Source organism: Scleropages formosus, chromosome 2, assembly GCF_900964775.1.
Source record: "Scleropages formosus chromosome 2, fSclFor1.1, whole genome shotgun sequence".
Classification (NCBI taxonomy): domain Eukaryota; kingdom Metazoa; phylum Chordata; class Actinopteri; order Osteoglossiformes; family Osteoglossidae; genus Scleropages; species Scleropages formosus.
The window spans coordinates 2,064,240-2,087,131 of record NC_041807.1 but is presented as its reverse complement, the minus strand read 5'-3'; the positions used below and the strand labels follow the sequence as shown (position 1 = coordinate 2,087,131).

Sequence of the window (22,892 nt, the reverse complement as noted above, 5' to 3'; positions counted from 1 at the left end):
GATCTTATCTTATCTAATCTAATCTTATCTCCTCTTATCTTCTCCAATTTTATCTCATCTTATCTTGTGTTTTAAGAACTTTGAACTCCCTACAAATTCTATACACAGCTACCGGTGAAAAGTAGGAAGGGGGCTGATGAGGTACTGTAGTAGTAAGAGCTGCTGGCTTTGAATCCAAAAGGTTGCCAGTTTGAATCCCACCTACTGGTGCGGTACCCTTAAGCAAGGTACTAACCCTAAAGTGCTCCACCAAAAAATTGCCCAGCTACATTGACAAGAAACACCTGGTAGGATAGTGGTTAGAACTACTGCCTTTGGAGCCAAAGGTTATAGGTTTGATTCCCACCTCTGACTGTAGTACCCTTGAGTAAGGTACTTACCCTAAATTGCTCCAGTAAAATTTCCCAGCTGTGTAAATGGGTAAATAATTGTAGCCTTAACATTATAAGCTGCTTTGGAGAAAAGCATCGGCTAACTAGGGGCGCTGGTTTAAGCGGTGACACCACACAAACTGACTGCACTCCGAAAACCTCGTGTTTCAACCTATATCTCTCGGTGAGCTGTGCTTCCGTTTTCCCCGAGTTGTACGTCCGCTAAATGAATAAACGTCAGTGTAAATGGGTCCATTTACATTTGCTGTAGGTTCCGCTGTGTCTCGGTATTGACCTTCCCACATGGATTTATGCGGAAAGTCGGAGGTAAAGCGACTCACGGGGGGTTCGCGGCTCACGCTCCGCGCCTCCGTCCTCCCTGCCTCGGTGCTCTGATGCTGGGCTGCAGTTGCCATGGTGAACGTGCACACCTCCCGGCTAGACTTAGAATCTGTGTCAAGTTAATGTAACAGAGTGGAACCCCCGTACAATGGCACAATGTGTACTACCAATACTATCAAGGGTACTACGGTCACTACCTACACGAATAGTAACAATATTCACTCTACTGCTGCTGCTACTAATGTTACTGCTGTATCATCTGCATTATACGTACAATACCTTTAGATACTATTAAAAAAGAAATATGATACTTACATTTATTTATTTATTTATTTAGCAGACACTTTTCTCCAAAGCAACATCCAATGAACTCTCTGTAGTGTTACCAGCCCACACACCTTATTCACCGAGGTAACTTACACTGCTAGATACACTACTTACCCTGGATCACGCATCCATACATCAGTGGAACACTCTCTATTACTCACACGCTATGGGTAAACCTGAATAGCATGTATTTGGAGTGTGGGAGGAAACCAGAGCACGGGGAGACCATGCAAAGTCCACACAGACTGAGCAGGGCTCAAACCCCTGTCCTCTCACACCACCCTGGCACTGTGAGACAGCAGCATTAATCACTGTGCCACCATGCCAGACTTAAGTGAAGAGGCTTACTCATACAGCCTTTTTTTCATATTCCCTTAATCATTTGATATCACATATCTCAGATATAATTTTGCAACCTAATGAGTCGCACGCTTATTGCCAATTTATACAGCTCGGGAGCAAAAGTTCCACTTGCTTATCTGCAAGCAAAGACGAGTTTTAATGGATGGCATTGTCGGCTAACAATATTCAAAAAGACGCTCGGCAGATGCACGACACGGCATGAAAAAAGAAACCAAGGTCCCGGCGTCCTTATGAAAAGTGCAGCCGTACATGCAAACAAGTTCGCTGCCTTCTAATTCATAAAAATGCTCGACGAATCGTGCCGAAAGACCGTGTCCCTTGAACTAAGCTGACTCGATGACATCATCCTCTAAATGATAGATGTCTCCTGAGTGTCAATATCCAGTAACATAATAAGCAGTGAATCTGGCAAGAGCAGGAATACATTAGGGGGATGCCTGGAGCAACAAATTACTGATTTTCTTTAATGATGCGGCTGCGTAGGGCCCTCAGCATTAATGCGGGGACAAAGAGCTTCCATGCAGTCTCATTGCATTAGAGTTGTACGCTCTTCCGCCGAGCGAACAACTTTCTGAAGCAGTCTTTACGTTGTTCTTTTTCAGCTGACTTCCATGCGAGTTCAACAATATTCCCGAAGCCGAATGTGAAAAAACACCATTTTGTATATGGGTTAAGAAGACACGGTGGATGGGAAATGACTAGAGATAAAGACATTGTGAGCCTTCAGAGAAGCGTGTTATAATATATTACAGGTTGTACAGATGCTATTCGACATACAACGGTTTGACTTATGATTTTTTCGACTTTACGATAGTGAGCTGGCGATAGACGTTCAGTAGAATCCGTACTTCGAATTTTGAATTTTCATTTTTTCCCGGGCAAGCCATATACTTCGGTGCAATACTGTCTTGCGATGCTGGGCATCGGCAGCGATCCGCATCTCCCAGTCTGTCACGCACAGGTGTGTATTAGGTGTATTAAATGCATTTTCGAATTACGATATTTTCGATTTACGACGGGTTTCGCGGAATGTAACCCCATGGTGAGTCGGGGACTACCTGTACTACCACTAGAGCTGATGACAGCCACATTAATAGCAGCATTAATGCCGTGTAGATACGTTGTATATGCTTTGGATTCCTGGCGTAGAAGAACAGCTGTCAATCCTGATGCGCAGTCACACCTTGGTGATGATTTTTGAATTTAATGTGAATAAAGACATTCTGAAGTGACCATGAACACTGGTGTACACATGAACATGATGAATGAATGAGTGAACCATTGTAAGCAGTGTAAGTTACCTTGGTGAATAAAGTGTGTGGGCTAGTAACGCTACAAAGTATCCATTGTAAGTTGCTTTGGAGAAAAGCGTCTAAGTGAATAAATGTAAATGTCCAACACCAACAACAGGATTCTTATCAAACACCAATCCGAGGATGGACCGAGACTGATAATCATTTATCCATATATCAGATACTGGCATTTGCATGTTCTTCCCGTGTTTGTACGGGTTTCCTCCGGGTACTCTGGTTTCCTCCCACAGTCCAGACACATGTTTTCAAGTGAATTGCTGATGTTAAATTTGGCCATAGTGTGTGGATGTGTGTGTGTGTGTGGGAGAGACAGAATGCGTTTTACTGGTGTGTCATTGTACGTAGAATATCTAGCATCATAAGTCACCTTTATTCAAAAAGGTGTGGGCTAAATGCTACTAAACAAGTTTTAATTGGAAGTCAATTTGGAGAAAAGCATTTGCTAAATGTGACCTGACCGCATGCCGATGTTAGGAAAGACTGGATGTAAGGTAGGACACAGTTACCAACCAACGTTAACAACCGCTGCTCCCAAGGAGGGTCACGGCGAACCGAAGACTACTGGGCAACACAGGGCACAAGGCCGATGGGGGAGGGGACACACCCAGGACGGGACACCGGTCCATCGCAAGACACGAACCCCAGACCCATCACGCTGCGAGCACCGGTCAAACCCGCCAGGCCACCACATCCCCCCTGGACACAGTTACGAGGCTTACCAATTCTTCACATACGAGAACGTAACGCCGCGTTCCCTATAGAGCCGAAGACAACTTTGAACCCGCCACCCTAGAACTACGAGGGAAACGGGCAACACGCTGAGCTACCGCGGTAACTCGGACACGAAGACTCACTCGGTTAGTCAATCGAGAGGCTCTGGGTGATTCCACTTACAGATTGAATGTGTCCCTGCACTGGCCCGAAGCCCTTGCCTACAGACTGGGTTGGGAGCGCAGCAGTCATCTCCGGGGCGTGTCATGCGGGACAGGAACGTTCGAGAGTGCACCACGAACAGCTGGGCCAAGTCGGCACTGAAACCTACACATCAATTATTAAGCCACCAGCTCTTTCTCCTGCGCTCCCAGGGCCTCCCCCCCTTCCGTCATCCCGCTCCTCGCACGGATCACAGCCGCAGCCCGCAGCCGCCTCGGAGGAATCTTACGTCAAGTGGAAATGTACGAACGCAGCGTGGCACTAAACAACGGCTGGCCGCCGATGGCACCCTACAGCAGCAGCGAGATTCGCCAACACGAAGGAACGCAGCAAAGGACTTATTTTCACAACAGTAGCCAAGAATATTCCGGAAGGAGCGCTAAAATTAGGATCCGGTGCCTGCTGTAAGTGCGATTGTTCGTACCGTGGATTCGGTCCGAACGGGAGATTATCCGACCCGTGAAACTTAACTCTTCGCTGAATTCCACAAATCGCTCCACCCGCCCCACCCCAAAACAAACACATAATTAAAGATTAGCCTTTATCAGCATTCCTTCATGCGTGCGCACACACACACACACACACAGATACACACATATACACACACAGTTGAACATTATTTCCTGTAAGCAGTCTTTCTCCACCACTCCCCCCCATACATAATTATTTCCTTTTGGAATTCATCCCATCCTCCCTCCCTCCCTCCACATACCTACCCACACAAGTACATAAAGACACACATACACACGTACACAGCCGCCACTGAATTCCAGGTATTGTAAAAAGGGGGTATTTCTCAGAACAAACACACTCCGTTGGAAATTAACCGAACCCCCGATTGCACGGTCGCCCATCACCAGCTGGATTTCCCGCAGCAGGCCAGAGCCGAATTATGGTAAAAGCAAAGGATGAGTCTTTGCTCTCAGCATCTTACGGTGGCAGCTCTCATGGGCTAAAACTGAACCTTTTCAGGGACTGCGGAGCGGAGCATCCATTTGGTGCCCGCTAGGTAACGGGAAGGCACCGGCTCCTCTCCAAACACAAATGAAGCGGAGAAACATCCGGAAAGATCTGTCTGGACGTGGCCCGAGAGCCGTCGCCTCCAGGACAAGCCGCCGGCAATTTTCTGGAATTGTCTCAGCATTAATCGCGCCTGTGGGTTGGCACAGGCTTCCAAAGTCAACTTAAAGCTTCCTGCTTGTACTTGTAAGCTAAGCCTGACAGCGCGATAAAATATTAAGTCGAATTTGCGTGAGTGGAACAAGAGAATCACTTAGCATGGCCCATATCTAGAGTTTTACCATACAGTAGGTACACTACCGCTCCACACCGCCAGGCTGTAATGGAACCTGCTCAGGGTAGCATGTGTGCGCATGGGGTCTGCACTGTTTCCTTCATAACATACTGTATATTTGTTAATTTATCCGCGTAACAAAACCGAAGCCCGAAGGAGAACCGTCGTTATTAAAGGAGGAACTAAAGCACCGCCGCTGGTCGACGACCGAATGCACCTGCTCTGAAAAGACGCCATGGATGCGCACGAAATATAGAGTAGCCGAGATGTTCTGGGGTGTCGTGCTTCATTGCGATAGCACTTATTGCTGGGGAACCATGAGGACACGGGCAGATGTGCCTCATGATTTCTGTAAGTCTTGAATAAACGTTATTCGATTTTTGATGGGCGAGTATTGTTCACAGCGTCTTGAAGAACCACCACCTTTGGGACAACCCTAGTATTTCTTAATAAGTCTAAAGGAATCTGACCTGTGACTGGGACTTAACTAAGGATTTAAGGGGAAGCACCCTAGTAGGGTTGATCAAGTCAACAGCGCCCAATATTAATAAATATTAACTATTATGCCAGAGGGGGTGTGGTGGTGCAGCGGGTTTGGCCTGTGCCTGCTCTCTGCTGGGTCTGGGGTTCGAGTCCCGCTTAGGGTGCCCTACGACGACCTGGTGTCCCGTCCTGAGCGCGTCCCCTCCCCCTCCAGTCTTATGCCCTGTGTTGCCGGGTTAGGCTCCGGCTTGCCGTGACCCCACTTGCGACACGTGACTTCAGACAGTGCGTTTGTGTATTATGCCATATTACAATACTAATTCGATAAAACTACTTATTGGGTGCGATACAGGGCTCGTCTTTCCAGCATGTTCTGGGCAAATATTGTCCAAAACCGAAAGTCGTATGGCTCTCGCTGGGACTTCGGACCGGTCCACACCCGGGCGTGTCCTGACAACAAGCTTTGCTCCCCGTCTTTCCACGGACCACCACGAGCTTAACTTCGACAAGCAGCTGATGATGAGGGAGCGAGTGAGCGAGTAGCATAAGGTAGCACGACTTGTACAATCTACTCTACTCTTTACTCAACTATAACCACCACACCACCCGCTGAAGACCTGAATCACAAAGATCTGAATTATGACAGACCGTGACTTAATCGTAGCCGAAGCTCCAACTCAACCACGCCCCCAGGTGCTCCTGGAAGTGCTCTTCGGGTAGAACGAACCCCAGATGATAGCGTCACTGGACCGCTGCCCTTTTCACGTTACTGCTGACAGCTGGACCGGCGCTTGGCAATTTTCTCTCTGCAGTCAATTGGCGTCCTCGGCCGGGAAGTGTAAGGGAAACGCATTAAGGTCCATTTGATCAAACTAGCTGACCATCTACTTTCCACTTTCGCTATTCATTCGCTCTGGAACCTTCCCTTTCTCCTCCAGTTCCATGCCATTTACCGGACAAAAGCAGGATTTCCTGCACCATTCACGTATAATTGACAAACGCCAGCCATTATTGTTCCAAACTCTTCCCTCTTGAGGCCGTCTGTCCTTGCAGATTCCTTCTTTCGCACCTCCGTGGAAGTCGGGCAACAGCGCCGAAGCCTGATGGATTTCAGCCGAGAGCCTCCTCACAAAGCAGGGCAAGCGTGGCAGGTACGACCAAACAGAGCGTGGGGTCGCTATTCCACAATCGGGGGATGAGTTACCACAGCAATGCCTTTCTTGTTCTTCCACCGCTCGAGCGGAGGGGCTGTCGAGAGGCAGCAGTAGGTATCCGCTCGAGACCTACGGGTAGGTACGCTACGTTGTCCACGGTCACCCGTTCCAGAGTTCCAGCAGCTGGAACCGATAGTTTCACAAGTGCCCAGGTTGCTGGGCTTCTAAGCGCAACGATGCGAGAGCCGCTCCGCTGCCGAAATGCAAAATTAGATCATGCGGTGATGAAAGATGTTCAAAAAAGCGAAGTTTGATCCAACAAACCACACGTTCCGTAAGGGCTGCCGAAGCATCGGCCTTCCGGGAAACCCACGACTAGGCATATAAAACCAGCGAGGAACGTGCGTTTGAGGATCCTGTTTCTGTTGACCTCTGCAGACCGGTGGTTTGAGCGTGTGACGGGTCACACGCCACCGTGAAAGGTCAGATGTTACCGCGCAGACCTGGCACCCAGGCTGAGGGCACAGAGCTGAATGAAATCCCTATTTCCATGTGGGAGAGTGACAGCGAGGACAGGATGAGAGGCCTACTGTACACAACTCCATTCACACACCCATCACCCTCCTCATCCTCCATCCAGCCACCGCATAACCTGAGCAAACCAGGCCTGACAACGAGTCGGAGCACTTACCATTCATCTATACACTCTAACGCTCAAATATTAAATATTAACATATTCATAAACCCCAATGTGCGTATGAAATATGGTAATGCGACGCTTTTCGCGTTGCAATTTATTTAAACAACCATTTTTGCATACTGTTTAATACAGATTTTATGAAAAGTATCCTAGAGCAGAATTAAAATATCCTATTCCTGATTAAGAAGTTATTAAAATAATTAATATGTGAAGCAGAATGGAAATGGTATTATGATTACTTTGTCAGTGATTTAAATGTGATTAAAATACCGCTGAAAGTCGATGAGGTGCACTGTGTGAGAGAGAGAGTGTGTGTGTGTGTGTGTGTGTGTGTGTGTGTGTGTTATGACGGCCCACCGTAGGCCTGTCTGTGATGACCCCACTCACCGGTGTAGCCCTCCAGGCACTCGCAGGTGAAGCCCCCCTCACGGGCGTGGCAGGTGCCGTGGGGACCGCAGGGGCGCGAGTAGCACAGGTTGATCTCCGTTTCGCAATAGTCGCCGGTGAAGCCGGAGGGGCAGCGGCAGCGCAGCCCAGACACGGGCTGGATGGGTCGGAAGAGGACGGTATCGGAGGCGACGAAGGGCGCCAGGCTGTCGAAGCGGAGCACCGACACACACTTCATGTAGTTCTGGCAGGGCTCGCGCAGACAGATGTTGTCGTCGAAGGGAAGCACGTGCTGCGAGGAGAGGCGTGCCAGAAGGCTGCGGTTCAGGTACAGGCGCTCCTGCAGCTCCTCGGAGCCCAGGAACTGGCGGGTCGCCCCCGACCCCGCCCACGGCCCCGCCGCCGGCACCGCCGCCGACAGGCTGACGTTAAGGATGCCGGCGCTGACGTCCGTGTCATCCTGCACGTTAAAGATCACGACGTCCTCGCGCGAGGCCGACAGCACCCGCGCCACACCTTCCAGGAAGCGTGCCAGCAGCAGAGACAGGAAGTGCTCCTGGGAGGTGTTGGCCAGGCGGAGGGTGATGCTGTTGGTCAGCATCTCGTCCGTGACGATGGTGACCTGGAGGAGGCACTGGGCCGACACCGTGTGGACTCCGTCTGAGGAAGAGAGAGAACCGGAGAGCTTTACATCGAGCCGTTCGGAAACGTCCCGTGTTCTTTACCTGTAAATGAGGGAAAAGAAAAGAAAACGGCTGGAGGGCAGAATGCTGACAGCAAAGCTGTTCCACGGCAACAATTACTGACCTCACGTCCAACCGACCCGAGCTGGAGCCTTTTCCGGCAACACGGGGCACAAGGCCGGAGCGGGAGGGGACGCACCCAGGACGGGACACCAGTTCGTCACGGGGCACCCCAAGCCCGGCTCGAACCCTGGCCCCGCCACACAGGGGGCACCGACCAAACCCGCTGCACCCCCACGCCCCTCACTTACCATGCTGCACCAAATATTCCTCCATTACTGTGCCAAAATTACTCCCTTCGCTTCTCCGATCATTTGCTTCCGAGTAAGTGGGAAAAGCGTCCGCGACCAACTAGCGTCAACGACCGCTCGTCCCGAGCGGGGTCGCGGTGAGCCGGAGACTATCCCGGAAACACAAGGCGCCAGGCCGAAGGGGGAGGGGACACACCCCGGATGGGACGCCAGTCCATCGCAAGGCACCTCAAGCAGGACTCGAACCCGCCCATCGGCGGGGTCCGGCCAAACCCGCTGCGCCGACACACCCCTCCAGTATCCGCAACAATCTGTTCAAATATTCCAAAGCATAGAGATTATCGCAGATTTTTTTAATTGATTGAACCGTATATCTTTTCATTCACCCTTGAACGTACCGTAGTACGCGGTAACGTGCACCCGGATTTAACGGCATATTCTTCAAGCGTCGCTCGCATGTTTGTCTGGAGATTTCCGTCTGCGCCCCCGACATTTGGTGAGCAAACACAAGATGTACAATCAAATGGAAGCGGCAGGCAGAACACACTGGAGACTTTGGCCCCCGCACTGCTCAATAGGGCACTTTGTTTCCGGGGTTTGGAGCACAGCCAGCGGCAGGAACCCCACCAGTTGGGGCAGAAGCGCAACCCATACAAACAAACGGCGGCGGCTGGGCTGCCAGGCCCCGTCTCCGGCTCACGTGCGGCCGTCCGGGTGCGAAGGTGGGGGCGACACTTCCGCCTTCGACGACCCTTCATTCGAAGAACGAAGCACATCACAGGAACCGGCGCCGTTCCTTAAAACGTTGGGGTGGGCCGATGGCAGATAGCCTGGATGTGGACCCCCTCCCGGAAGGAGATCGGCTCGGAGAGCCGGCGGAGCGCGAAGATACACGTGTAGTGGCATCACTAATACTCTCCTAACGGTCTCTGAGGAAATCAACGAGCCGCTTATTCATCGCGCCGCATGTAGGACGGTTCATTTACAGTCCAGCCAGAGACCTCGTTGGGGGAACCGCTTGTCTTGGAAACATTTAATCCGAGCAGCCGTCTGGGGCTTGAACGTCCCGCAGGCTTAAGCCGCAATCTGGGTTACGGCCGTCGGCCGCCGTACCTGGGGACCTCGGCGTACGTGAGCGTTTGCTGCGGGTATTTAAAGAAACGTTATCGCCGTCAGACGCGGGACGGCAGCGCTCGAAGTGCTTGTCTACGAACGCGAAACGGCCGTCATCACCAGGAGAACAACGCGCTGGAAAATGATTAAGAGCGTTTCGGGCCTTCGGATCAAACTGGCCGCACGTCGCCGGCGAGCAGGATCGGGCGAAGCGCGAGCGAGAAGTCGAGCGTTTCGCTGATCCTAAAAATAAGCGCTCGAGAGCTGTCGGCGTTGCCCATGGCGCACGCCGGGTCTCATTGTGAGGGGTCTCGCCGCTTCTGCTCACACTGAACGTCATCCCCGGAAAGGGCTCGCTCCTCAACGGCAAATTCTTACCGACCTTCACGTGTACCTTGCAGACCCTTCGCATGTCAAAATGACAAATGCTACGAGGTTGGCGTAGTAGAGCTCGCGCCTAAAAGCACCGGGACTCTGCACCTGAGTTTGAATCTGGCTCAGTCTGTGAAAGAGCTGCATGTTCTTTCCGTGCTTACCTGGGTGCTCCTGTTTCCTCCCACAGCCCAAAGACATGTAGATCAGGAGAAATGGTGGCTTTGAATTGCCCTTAGTGTGTGAATGTGTCAGTGAATGTTACACTTCAATAGACCCATCGTAAGTCGAAAATATCGTAAGTCGAAAATGCATTTAATACACCTAACCCACCGAACATCATAACCTAGCGTACGTGCGATGGCCATTACAGGCTTGCCGCCTTCATGCTGGGCAATCAACTTGAGTTTCTCCCCAAGAGTAATTTCCCTCCCGATCTTCTTCTCGCCAATAGCAGGAATCGCAGATGGGCGTTTTGTAGACATGACGGATGCACAAAACATAACGTAGAAAAAGGCAGGTATCTGTATAGCGACCGCGTGGCAGACCGGGAGATGCGGATTGATGCCGCTGCCCAGCATCGCGAGAGAGTGTCGTACCGCATATCTCTTGCCCGGGAGAAAAATCTAAATTCAAAATACGGTTTCTACTAAATGCGTATCGCTATCGCGTCATCGTGAAGTTGAAAAATCCCAAGTCGGACCATCGTAACTCGGGGACCGTCTATACTGCCACGATCGGCTCCAGGTCGCCGTAGCCCTGCAATGGACAAGCAGGTAACGCAAAAAGGAGGGACGAACGGATTTCGGCAGGACTTCAGCTCTCGAATCCATCATCAGTGTCGCCAGACAGCAGCAGCATCTCTTACCTCCATTCTGGACTCAACGGTCTGGATTCACCGTTTCCGCAAATATCTAATTCACAAAAGAAAACACCGACCGCTCCGAGAAGGTCTGTTGACTTCTCGCTGGTCGTAACGTGGTCTTTCTCCTTAAGCAACCTGCACTGTGTTTTTAAATTAAGCAGAACAGCGGGCCACTTCGTTTGATGGAGCTGTGGTTAAACGATGCACGGTAAAGTCTGCAATGAGCCCCGGAGGGAACGAGGCAGAGTGCTGCGAGAGAGAGTGGCGACGGGCCCGGAGTCCACTCCCCGCCCGGTGGTTAACCCTTGTTTGCCTCCAGGAACATGACCATGCGACCGCGACTGGAGCCAGACGGCGACTGGGAGCTCTCGCCGACCATCAGCCAGTGAAAACGGCAATCTGCTGTACATAAGCGCTGGAATGCCAGTAGGCTGAAGGTGCAAAGAAGGCTGAGATGCAGAGGGACCCGTGTCTGAGTGTGTGTGTGTGTTACATAACTCTCTGTACCTCCAGCACTAATCACTAAACAGCACTTGTCACTTCATTTCCTGGGTAAATTACGATACGAAGACCACGTGTTACTTCTGTCCTGAACGCGAACCATATGATGGATCCGAGGGGCGAAATTCTTTAGCAACAGCAGAGCGACATCGATCAGACCGTTACCCTGGATCCCTTTGTCCGTGTTCGTAAAATAGAGCACCGAGTCTCAGGTCTGCGAGTGGATTAAACTTCTCAAACAATCTAATTACGCCAGGAAACATCGCTGATTAATGCTTCGCCGGGATATAAGAAGATAAGCGCGGCTAAAGACGGTAATAAAGAGATCGGAATTGATGTTTATTCATGGCAGGGCTACATAAACCAATAAAAGATATGCAGAGAGGAAAATAATGAGCCTGTGGGGGGTGTGTGTGGGGGGGGTAGGTATGGGGGAGGGGTACTTGATTGGCAGGACCGTGACTAACAAGCCCCCCATTCTCCTGCAGGGGTCCGCAGGAGTCACTGTCGATCTGTATCAGATGGGCAGTAACCGCGGCAACGAGGACAGAGGAGGCCACCCCCTACTCCCAGTTAGGAACCCTGAGCCGCTATCCTCCAGCCACGCACACGACCGCTTTTCGGGGTACTTTCAAACACACGACTTTACCAGGAATCTGTCGCAAGAAATCCGGCAGACTTGTTATGGTACAAGTGGCCCGAGGTCTCCTGAGGGAGACAAACTACCGTACACTGGGAACTCAGGGGGGCATAGCACCTACTGTCAAGAGTTGGGTTTCAAACCTTGCGTTCAACGGTCCACACCCAGGGCTGACGGTTTTTCCCATAAAACAGCAATCGTCTACATTTATTTATTCAGCAGACGCTTTTCTCCGAAGCGCCTTCCAATGAACTCTGTGTAGTGTTACCAGCCCACACACCTTATTCACCGCAGTGACTTACACTGCTACATACACTACTTACACTGGGTCACTCATCCATACACCAGTGGAACACACACAGTCACTCACACACTTTGGGGGACCTGAACAGCATGTCTTTGGAGTGTGGGAGGAAACCAGAGCACCCGGAGAACATGCAAACGCCACACAGACTGAGCAGGGATCAAATCCATATCCTTTTGCACCGCTTGCTGTGAGAGAGCAGCACTGCTCGCTGTGCCACCGCGGTACCCGCGCTAACCATGAAATCAGTGAGCAAACCTCTCCTCTCCCCGGTTGACACAACACACTGTTCACACACGGTAAAACATGGTCTCACACATGCCACGAAGAACAGGTGTATTATTATGTTCACTGCAAAGGCGCATTACTGTAAGCGATAAATCACCGCCTCTGATTTATTCCAGCAGCACTAGGTGCCGTGACCTTCGCATGCAGCCGTGTTCAGCGGCACTGGGGACGACACGCCCTAATCGAGTTAACGGAGAGTCCACGGGAGCTCTTAATTAAATAAATTAAACACATAAACGGCCCTGGCTGAGACGACCCTGCGTGACATTGACTCATTTACGGCCTGCGCTACTGCCTGTGGCCCTCTAGTCCGTGTCAAAGACCAGCTCGGTTCATCGGCGCCTCGACAACGTTAAAGACCACGTTCTTTCTAATTAAGAGCAGCACAAAAGACTTGACCATAGGCTCGACCAGGTCGGGAAACGCACACCTGACCCGACCGGCACCGACACGGAGCCTGTGCGGCACGGTCATTTTCGGAGAGGGTTTTGCCCTACAGGGTCGTATTTCCCTGTTACCAAAAAACGTTCATCAAAATCCTGACCATGAGTCCAAACGAGATGCTGAAATTAGAATAAACGTATTTTCACCGTCTGTCGCTCTGGCTTTATGTGCTCAAGTGTAAAGAGCTCAATATAGGCGATATTTGCAACGTTCCCAGTATTGCTACCGAAAAAGGCATCTTGAGCAGCCCGTGGTATATTGGGGCAGGTTGATCCGGATTGTGGTTCTAGAAGGTTCTGCATCCGCTGGAAAAACGCAAAGGACCCCTAACCGTCCACTAAAGATATTTCCTGGAACTCGCCAGTTTACACACGGTTAGCGAAGACGTTAAAGCATTCGATGAAAGTGAAAATGGTGATTTAAAATATAAAACTGGGTCAATTTTATACTTATAACTCACGAGGAACAGGAATGCAAGGACTTCCTAAATTACACCGTTTATTACATATTACTGTTTGTTCAGTGCTTTAACGGAAATTTTTTTTTTTTTTGCACCGCGTAGTTCAATTAACAGTTATTTGAGGGGTGAACTGCTGGTTTCTCGTTTTCTTTCATAAAATCAGTGCATTTAGGCTATTAGTCCCAATTACTGTGGGCTTCCCTTTGTGAGGGGAACCTAGCAGGAGTCCCCTTCCATCTGAGCGCTGACGCGATCGGTCCGAAGCGCTCAGCAGGACGGCGGGTCTAATCCGTCCCGTCTCCTTAATCAACACCCAGAAAGAGGGGGTCAGGGCTCTGTCCCAGGGAGGGTGTAAAAATCAGGGTGCTCCTCTCATCAAAACAAGGGCTGGTGGTGGTGAAAGTGAATTGGGGGGGGGGGGGGCTGCCCTTATTATTAATAATCTTAAAATTAAATTATTAATGTTTTCATTCATTCATTCAATCATTCATTTTCCGGACTCTACACATTTATACAGCTAGAGAATTGTTACAGGAGCAATTCAGGTGCAGCATACAGTGTTACTTGAAAGTTCGTGAACCCTGTAGGGATGGTCATTATTCTTGCATAAAATGTTCAAATAAATATTAAACAGATCTTAAAATAAACATATAAAATGAATACATGATGATGATTTACACAGCTGATTCCACTTACCTACTTGGTTTAATCAGTACAACTTGGGGTTCACTTATTTTTTTTACACCTGCGCTACTTCCATGTTTCTACTACACACTCTATTTACTCTACAGCAACATATGGAATTGGTCGTTACACACTTATTAAATAACCAGTTTGTGGTGAAACTAAGGGGGGGGGGGGGGGGGGTACACACATCAGTAGGGTCTTTCCTCGAACCAGCAACCTTGGGCTCACAGATACCAGGACACACCTGTAGTGTAGTGGTTCAAGGTACTCCCTTTGGTTCTAAAGGTTGTAGGTTTGATTCCCTGCCTCTGGCTATAGTACCCTTAAGCAAAACACTTACCTGAAATTGCTCTGGTAAAATTACTCAGATGAGTAAGTAATTATAACCTTAACATTGCAAGTTGCTCTGGAGATCTGTGTCAGATAAATAAACAAATATAATGGAAGATTTGTGTTCTAGTCCTGTGGTACCAGTTTGTTGTCAAGCGTGTTGTAGCGAACATGTATTCTGATGTGAAATTCTCTGATACTTCAGCTGTTTCATCCTGCAAGATATCCTGGGATTTGTTTCCCTCCTGTGGATCTGCTTCCAGTCTGATTTGTGAAAGCGAGGAGAAAAAGCGAAGAGGACACTCAAGGCTCCTGTCCCCATTCGGTGGGCTTCGCATAAATGCCCTACTGGGTGATTTTGAGGAGCAGCCTCGCTGACCATGGTCCCACGTACGCTGAACCCTACGACTACGTCCCCTTAGGTGGGAATTGTGTTCCTCTATTTGCTCTGCTGCCCAGATGTGTGTTGTGTGTGTGTTCAGAACCTCCGCAGCATGTGGTGAGATTCAGAACAGAGCTTTTGTTTCTGGCCATTTTTTTGACCCATTCATGGCAGGTTGTTGCTCCTCAACACTGTGACACAACTTCTTGGTCCATGCTGACAAAACAATGATCTAAAATGACTCAACAAAAAACTACTGTTGAACCTTTTATCCTGTCACACACACCAACATTGTCTGAAACCACTTGTCCTAAGCAGGGTCACAGTGAACCAGTGCCTAACCCAGCAGCACAGGGCAGGGGGCTGGAGGGGGAGGGGACACACCCAGGACAGGACACCAGTCCATCGCAGGGGTCCCCAGGCGGGACTCGAACCTCAGACCCACTGGAGAGCAGGACCCGGCCCACCCTACACAAACCTTGCAATTTATTAATTTATCCATCCATCCGATTTCCATAACCAGTCATTCTGCTTAGGGCTGCGGTGAACCGGAGCCTATTCCGGAAACATTGGGAGCAGAGCTGGGTGGGGAGGGTACACCCTGGATGGGATGCCAGTCTATCGCAGGCTAGGCACGCATAAACACACAATAGATACAACAGGCCATTTGGAGTCACCAGTTCACCTGAAATGTGTATCTTCAGACTGCGGGAGGAAACCAGAGCACCCGGAGTCAACCCACGCAGACATGAGAAGAACACACAAACTCCACATAGTGCACTCGGTGCACCGCCACACCACCCCGAATTTGTGCCCTGTGATATTTACGAGAGCAATTCAGGATAACTGTCTTGATCAAGTTCACTAGAGCAAGAGCATGGATTTGAACCCAGGTCATTTAAGGTGACGGCTTTAACCACTACTCTTTTCTCATTTCTCAGCATTGGCTTCCTATAGCTGCCAGGCTCAAACTGAACACTGGTTCTGGCCTACAAAAGTATCAGTGAAAGAGCTCCCAGATACCTACAAGACCTGATCATCCGTTACACCCCAACCAGACTGTTACGCTCCTCCGCATCTGCCCGCTCGGTGGTCCCACACACAAAAGGTCCAAAACCAAAAGCACAAAGGTTTTCTGTTCTGGCTCCGTTGTGGTGGAATGACCTCCCCCCGTCACTCAGAACTGCTGAATCTCTGTCCACATTTTAAAAGGGTCTTAAAACGCACCTTTTCCACAATCACTTTGCCCATGATCTCTTAAGTTCACGTAACGTTTAAAAGGTCACGCACTATATGTGATCTCGGGAGAGGCGAAGACGAGGAGTTGTTGTTGAACCCAAATGCGGGTGCGTTTTACTGAGGACGCAACCAAAGGGGCAGGCAGAACCGTTCTTGGGGACAGGCGTGGGTCACAGGTGGGTCACAGAGTCACAGTACACAGCTGCTCCTGTAATGTAATGTAAATGTTTATATTTATCTTAAAAAAAATTTACTAGGAAGGTGATCAGGTACATTTTCATGCAGCTACTCGTGATGAACATTGATTCATATGGTGGAAAGAAACAAACTAACTGTACTTAAGAATCACACATCTGCATCTAAGTCTCTTTCTGCTCATGTAATGAACACATTGTATTTTCTATGAGATGTTCGTCGCTTTGGAGAAAAGCATCTGCTAAATGAATACATTTAGGTGGGTGGCATGGTGTCACAGTGAGTACTGCTGCTGCCTTACAACAGCTGGATGGTGTAAAAGGATGTGGGTTCGAGTCCCGCTCAGTCTGTGTGGAGTTTGCATGTTCTTCTCGTGTCTGAGTGGGTTTCCTCTGGGTGCTCTGGTTTCCTCCCACAGTCCAAAGACATACTGTTCAGGTTCACCTATAGTGTGTCTGTGTGTTCCACTGATGTACGGATGAGTGACCTGTTGTAAGTAGTGTATCTAGAAGTGGAAGTAACCTTGGTGAATAAGGTGTGTGGACTGATAACACTACATAGAGTTCATTGGAAGCTGCTTTGGAGAAAAGCGTCTGCTAAATAAATGTAAACTTTAAGTGTGATAACACACTGTAGGGGTTTACATTTAGGGGCAGTTTTACTGTGGTGACACTGCAGTTTTTCCTGGAAAATCAAACTATGCTGCACAACCATAAAAGTGATTTTGCTTTCATGCACACTGACCTGTAGACACACGGTTGGCGATGGACTCGGACACTCGATTCGGCACAAGCGCTCACTGGAGTGGGAGTGGGGGACACACACACTGGGCTGGGACACGTACCTGACGGCTGCTGCCCCTGATCGCGACACACAGCCGTGTACACAGAGCACCGGGGGGGGGGGGGGGGCGATACACACAATGTGAGCTCAGCCAGCCGTGGACTTGAGCACCCCGGCCCCTAATCCCCGTCCCACACAGAACTTAGAGATGATGTCATCCCGCACGCATCCGCCGTGTCAGAGCAGCAGGGCGGATAGATGGTCGCCGGTGGTGGAGTCGCCCTGGCCCAATCCGGGGGGGTTGGAGGCACCACTCCCAGCTCCACCTTTTCGCCTCCTTTAATTCGCCCTCAGAGCTCGGGACGCGGAACGGGAGCCCAGATTGCGACTCGCCGGTAGAGAAGCGGGAGCAGTTACTCCATATTTCACATGATTTCCAACAGCCTTCAGTGGAGTCCAGGCCTGACCATGGGGGGGGGGTGTGTCTCCCTGAGAAAAGGACAGGGACATCCTGTGACGGGGTGGCTGTGTCACTCTGGGAACAACCCCCACCGCAGCCCTGAGCCGCCTGTCCCACCGCAACACAAAGGAGCTCTCCTCCTCTGTCCCCACCTACCAGGCATTTCTTAGGCATTGCTGGGGTCACCATGGTGACAGTGGGCAAACAAAGCGTTTCTCAGCATCTCGCGGGGGGACCGGTCGAAAAGGGGAGACGGTGAAAGGAATCGAAGGGAGAGGGAGAAAGCGAGGGCGACCGGCAGAGCCGGGAGGAGTGACAGGAAGACGGGCCAAGAAAGAGGAAGGACAAAGGTGGGGGCGGGGGAGGCACGGCAGAAAGGAAGAGCAACACTTGAATGCTCGACGCAGATATGATGAAAGCCTCCAACGAACAATTCCTTCTCGTCAACGCAAGAAGGAGAAGTGTAGTAAATCGCCCTAGCGAGGGTCTCCTTCATTTCGGACCCTTCGCCGAACCCTCCGGGAATTTATGTTGCGCTTCTTCTCGGCCACACGAATCAATGCTGCCGTTTGCTGCCGAATGGGATCGTTATAATGACTAAGACTCGCGTGGGGCTGATTTCAAACTTCTGGCTCGCACACACACACGGAGGACCCATATACACACGTAGACGCCTAAATCGCGCAACGATTTACCGACGGCCGTAGGAGAATGTAGTGAAATGTCACGCACTCGACAAACGCGACTAATGTCCCATGTGAGCGTGCTGTTTTACACTTTTGGGTGTTTTTAGCCCCCTTTCTCCCACTCCACTCCTGATCAATCACCCCATGTGAGTGTGCTCCCGAAGAACGACACGCCATGTCAACGTGGGAGGGGCGAGCGCAGAGACGCCCCTCCCCCAGCGTCGAGCCCAGCGGGGGGTGCGGGCTGTATCGGCGCTTTTCTCCCATCCGCATCCCCGAGCTTGTCGAGAACCGCAGCCGTGCCGAATGCCCAAGGGGACGGGGGTGATTTGTGTTCTCGGCTCTGTCTAGTGGACGGCGGCAGGGATGTGAAATTGTCGCAAACCCAAAATTTTTTCCAGAGAGCTCCTCATGCATTGGCGTTAACGTGCGGCGCTTAGCTGACGCCTCTGTCCCAGTCAATGGTGATGCTAGGCTCATGACCCGAACTTCCTACAGTCGCTCGCCCCTCTACACACTAACGTTGTAACACACACATATTATGGGTGTTTCGGAGTCTCCGATGCACCTGAATCGCGCTTCGGACCGCGGGAGGAAAATCGTGCAAACGCAGCGAGATCGAGCAAACCGCGCACGGACCGAGGGGGAGTTGAACCCATGTCCAGTCGCTCGACCGTACCCACAGCGTGCTTTCCTGGCCTGGGGTGTATGGTGTTTACTCCCTCACCAGGCTTCCACTACATCCAGAAGGTGAGGGACCCTTGCCAGAGAGGGTGAATGTTTTTTTGGGGGAAACCCTGTTGCGTTCAGTTGCCCGAGTTCACATTCGGGTTGGTTTTCCGAACCTTGGGCCGTTGATGCCTGGCCAACTCCCCGACGGGCTCCCCCGATTCCTCTGGACACCAATTCTTCGAGATTTCCGCAAGGTAGGAAGGACCACACAGGCATGGCCTCCGTGACAGTGCCACCGCTGCAAACACTTACGCCTTACACACACACACAGAGTCTGAAACCGCTTGTCCTGAACGGGGTCATGGTGAACCGGAGCCTAGCCCGGCAACACAGGGCGTAGGGCCGGAGGGGGAGGGGACACACCCAGGACGGGACGCCAGTCCATTGCAAGGCACCCCAAGCAAGACTCGAACCCCAGACCCACCGGAGAGCAGGACCCGGTCAAGCCCGCTGCACTGCCGCACTCCCCACTTACGCCTTATGGAAATTAATTATCGTGCTGGATAAAGGTTTTGAGCGCAAGGTTAAAGCCACACCACTTCACTAAGAGGATCCGTAACAACCGATGCAGCTGCTAACAAAGTAAATTATTTTGAAACGTCGCAGCAAATCGTGGTAAACGAAGATAGGGAGCTTATGCTAAACGGCGCAACATTCGCACGTACGAACCTGACCGTTAATTGCTTTCGTCGGGAACCCGCTGTAACGACCTTGCGATAAATGCCATATTCGTGACAAAAAAAAAAAAAACGAGCTACACTCGCCCGAGAACGAGGAAGCATCGGAATGAAGGTCACGGAATCGCACTCGGAGCGGAACTAATGATTTTCAAAACTGCAAACGGGATTGTCAGTCTGGGTGCTTTTGCAATTACGGCCCTGGTATTTTTCGCATTATTTTGCGCCGTTAAAAACGTTCGGCCTGAAGCGGAAGGAAAAACTCGCTCGGGACGACCGATAACGGGATGTGCGGTGAGGTACCCGTATTCTCGCGCCCGAACCAGCGGCGGGACTCAATGCGCCTAACAGGATCGGCCATAGTGGATTAGGCGAGTCCGACAGCACCGCATTCCTTTAACACCCAGGACAAATCTCTCCGACTTTCTGCCGTAAGCTTCCTGTTGGGCCTGGTTGTAATTAAACAAAGAGGCGGATCTGGCCGCGGTCCGACGCAAAGCGACGGGCTGTTGAGAATCGCGGCCCGGGGAGCTGGCAGAGGAAGGCGGTCGCCGCGCTCCAAAGGAACGCCGAGTCATTCGGTCACGGGGCGCCACTTTAACGCGGCTACTTACACCTGACGGCGTGCCGACGGCGAACGCATCGTGTCGCCGCGCGACCGTTTCGTAGGCGCCGCTCTCCCTCCTCCCGTTTTCGGCACAGCCCTCGCCGCGAGCTGGACCTTTGTATGAAGTGACCCACAGATAAATGCGCACCATGTCACCGCCAGAGCGGAGTACAGCTGGTGAATGGACACCCAGCCCCTATTATGAGCATGTAACTGAATCAATTAATCTATTATGTCAAACATGCGAGAGCCGCGGCCAGCGCCCCGCCGAGCCGCGGCGCTCCAGCTTCGCAGATGACGAGGCGGCCGCTCGACCGATGTCACGCCTGTGCATCTAAACTCGCGGTCATTCTTTAAAGGCTACTCCTTCTGCTGCGATGTCGCTACATTAGAAGCGTTAGGAGGCCTCGCACGAATGAACGTCCCTCAAAGCTGCCGTGCGGGTCCGCTTCATCTAAGAGAACATTTTCTCAACGTTCCTTTCGTTTAGCAGCGGACCAAGGGCGCGAGATTTGATGGCCTGCGTGACGATACGTGGCAGAGTTTCCTCTCACCTGCTCACCATCCCCTCATTTATATTCATTCATTCATTTCTCCAAAGCAACTCACTTATTGCAATTATTTGCCTATTTACACAGCTGGGTAATTTCACAGGAGCAATTTAGGGTAAGTACCTTGCTCAAGGGTACTGCAGCTGGGGCTGGGATTCGAACCTCTGATCTTCGGGTCCGAGAGCACCTCTGAAGGCGGCACGTGACCAGCTGCCCTGCGTACGTTCTCCCTCCCACCGTGAGAAGGCGCCGTAGACCTGTTCGCCAGAGACTCGGGGGGAGTTAAAGTGACACTCTGCTAGAAACGGTAAGTCAGTCATCTAATCGGTTCCAACTACTGCGCAAGAAAGTGGACAGAAAAGAAAACTTAACTGATGAACTCAGCTACTTCTTCTCTACTCTGAATTGGTAGGATGAGTTGAACTTCCCGGCCGACTTCATCTCATTTTCTCACAACCCCTGTTTTCAGCCGGTATCACAGCGGTTAGATGGGCTGCCTTTGGACCCAAAGGTGATAGGTTTGAGACTCGACCCCAGCCGTAGCAGCCTTGAGGAAGGTCTACCCTGAAAGTGGTTCAGTCAAAAAGTACGTGGCCGTATAAATAGCGAAATATTTTAAGTCACTTTGGAGAAAAGCATCAGCTAAATGTAATAAATCAGGAGCGACAGTTTCCCCAATCATGAACTATAGCCACCTAAATAACTCCCAGCCATACATATTAAAATACGGCTGAAAAAATAACCCTAAAATAAAAGTTTCTCATTAGCCGCAAACTCATTATCCCGAGTGCGATTCCGATGAAATGTAGAGCGCGCGTTCCTTCAGCCCGGGATTTTGCAGCAAAGCCCCCGCTTCTCATTTCGCGCGCCGGAAAACGCTCGGCTCAAGACGCGTACTCCAGGTACAGCGATTCATAAAGCGTCGCCTAATGAACGCGGTCTGGCGAGAGGCTAGAAGAACGGCGCGATCGTTTCGACACGCGAGTCTTCGCTTCATTTACATCCGAGCCCTGAAATTGATTCAGAGTAAATCCATTTACCGTAAGCAAACTTTAAAGGGAAATTTAAGCCCCGAATTTGACAGGTAATATTAGCTAGGATGCGTATTATTATTCTAAGTGTAATTTGTGCATGTTGGGTCAACTTCGGGGCCTTTTTAGCGTTTTGGCAAGAAGTTTAATTTCTTTTTCATGATGTAGTTCAGTCTCACGCGCAGACTGGTCTGTTGCCGAAACGCGCCGCCGTTTACGCGAAAATTGATGCTCTCAGCATCTGTAAGACACGAGTACTACTGGAGCACCGTGCTACGTAGGACTTTCAAACTTTCGTCTGCATCTCCTGCTCCGTCCTGTTTATTCTCACCTCTTTCTCGCAGCACCTCCTCCGCATCTTCAGCAGGTTACCGTGCTCTCCAGCTCGCCTCGCTCCCCCTCTCGTTCCTCCTTCCCCATCTGGTCTTCCCTCCCGCGGTTGGGACCAGCGCGCCAGTTTTCCCCAAGCACTGCGGCACAAGCCAACGAGTACTTTACGGCGGCTCGTACGCCACCGGAGGTGTTCTCCCAGACTCATCCTCGGCCAAATTTTCGGGCTGAAAACGAGGAACTCCCCTCATTACTGGGAACACTATGCAAAATAAAACCGATACTTCAGCAAGGCAAGTGGCAGCCCAATATTAAAGCAAAAAATCTACATCTCCACACCCCGTCCCTCCATCGTACGGTAGGCCTACATCACGAAAAGAATGCTGTACATGCAAATTAAATATGTATTAATTCGGATCACCGAAAACGAATAAGATGGAGGTTCACCCTCCCAAACGCACAAATTAATTCCAAGAAGCCGGAAGAGCCGTTAATGCATTTATGCACCGGATAAATGCGCCTCAAATAACATCAGGATCTGCCGTCGAACGTTG

The 22,892-nt window shown here is 50.8% G+C and overlaps 1 protein-coding gene across 1 annotated transcript in view; it reads right to left on the bottom strand.

Annotated features, from left to right (window-relative positions):
- The window catches only part of celsr2 (cadherin, EGF LAG seven-pass G-type receptor 2), an 87,492-nt gene that overhangs the window by 59,368 nt on the left and 5,232 nt on the right, over window positions 1–22,892 (bottom strand). Inside the window, exon 2 of the mRNA XM_029249505.1 lies at window positions 7,668–8,327. Within this exon, the coding sequence (XP_029105338.1) occupies window positions 7,668–8,327 (660 nt within the window). The remainder of the gene's footprint in view (window positions 1–7,667; window positions 8,328–22,892) is intronic.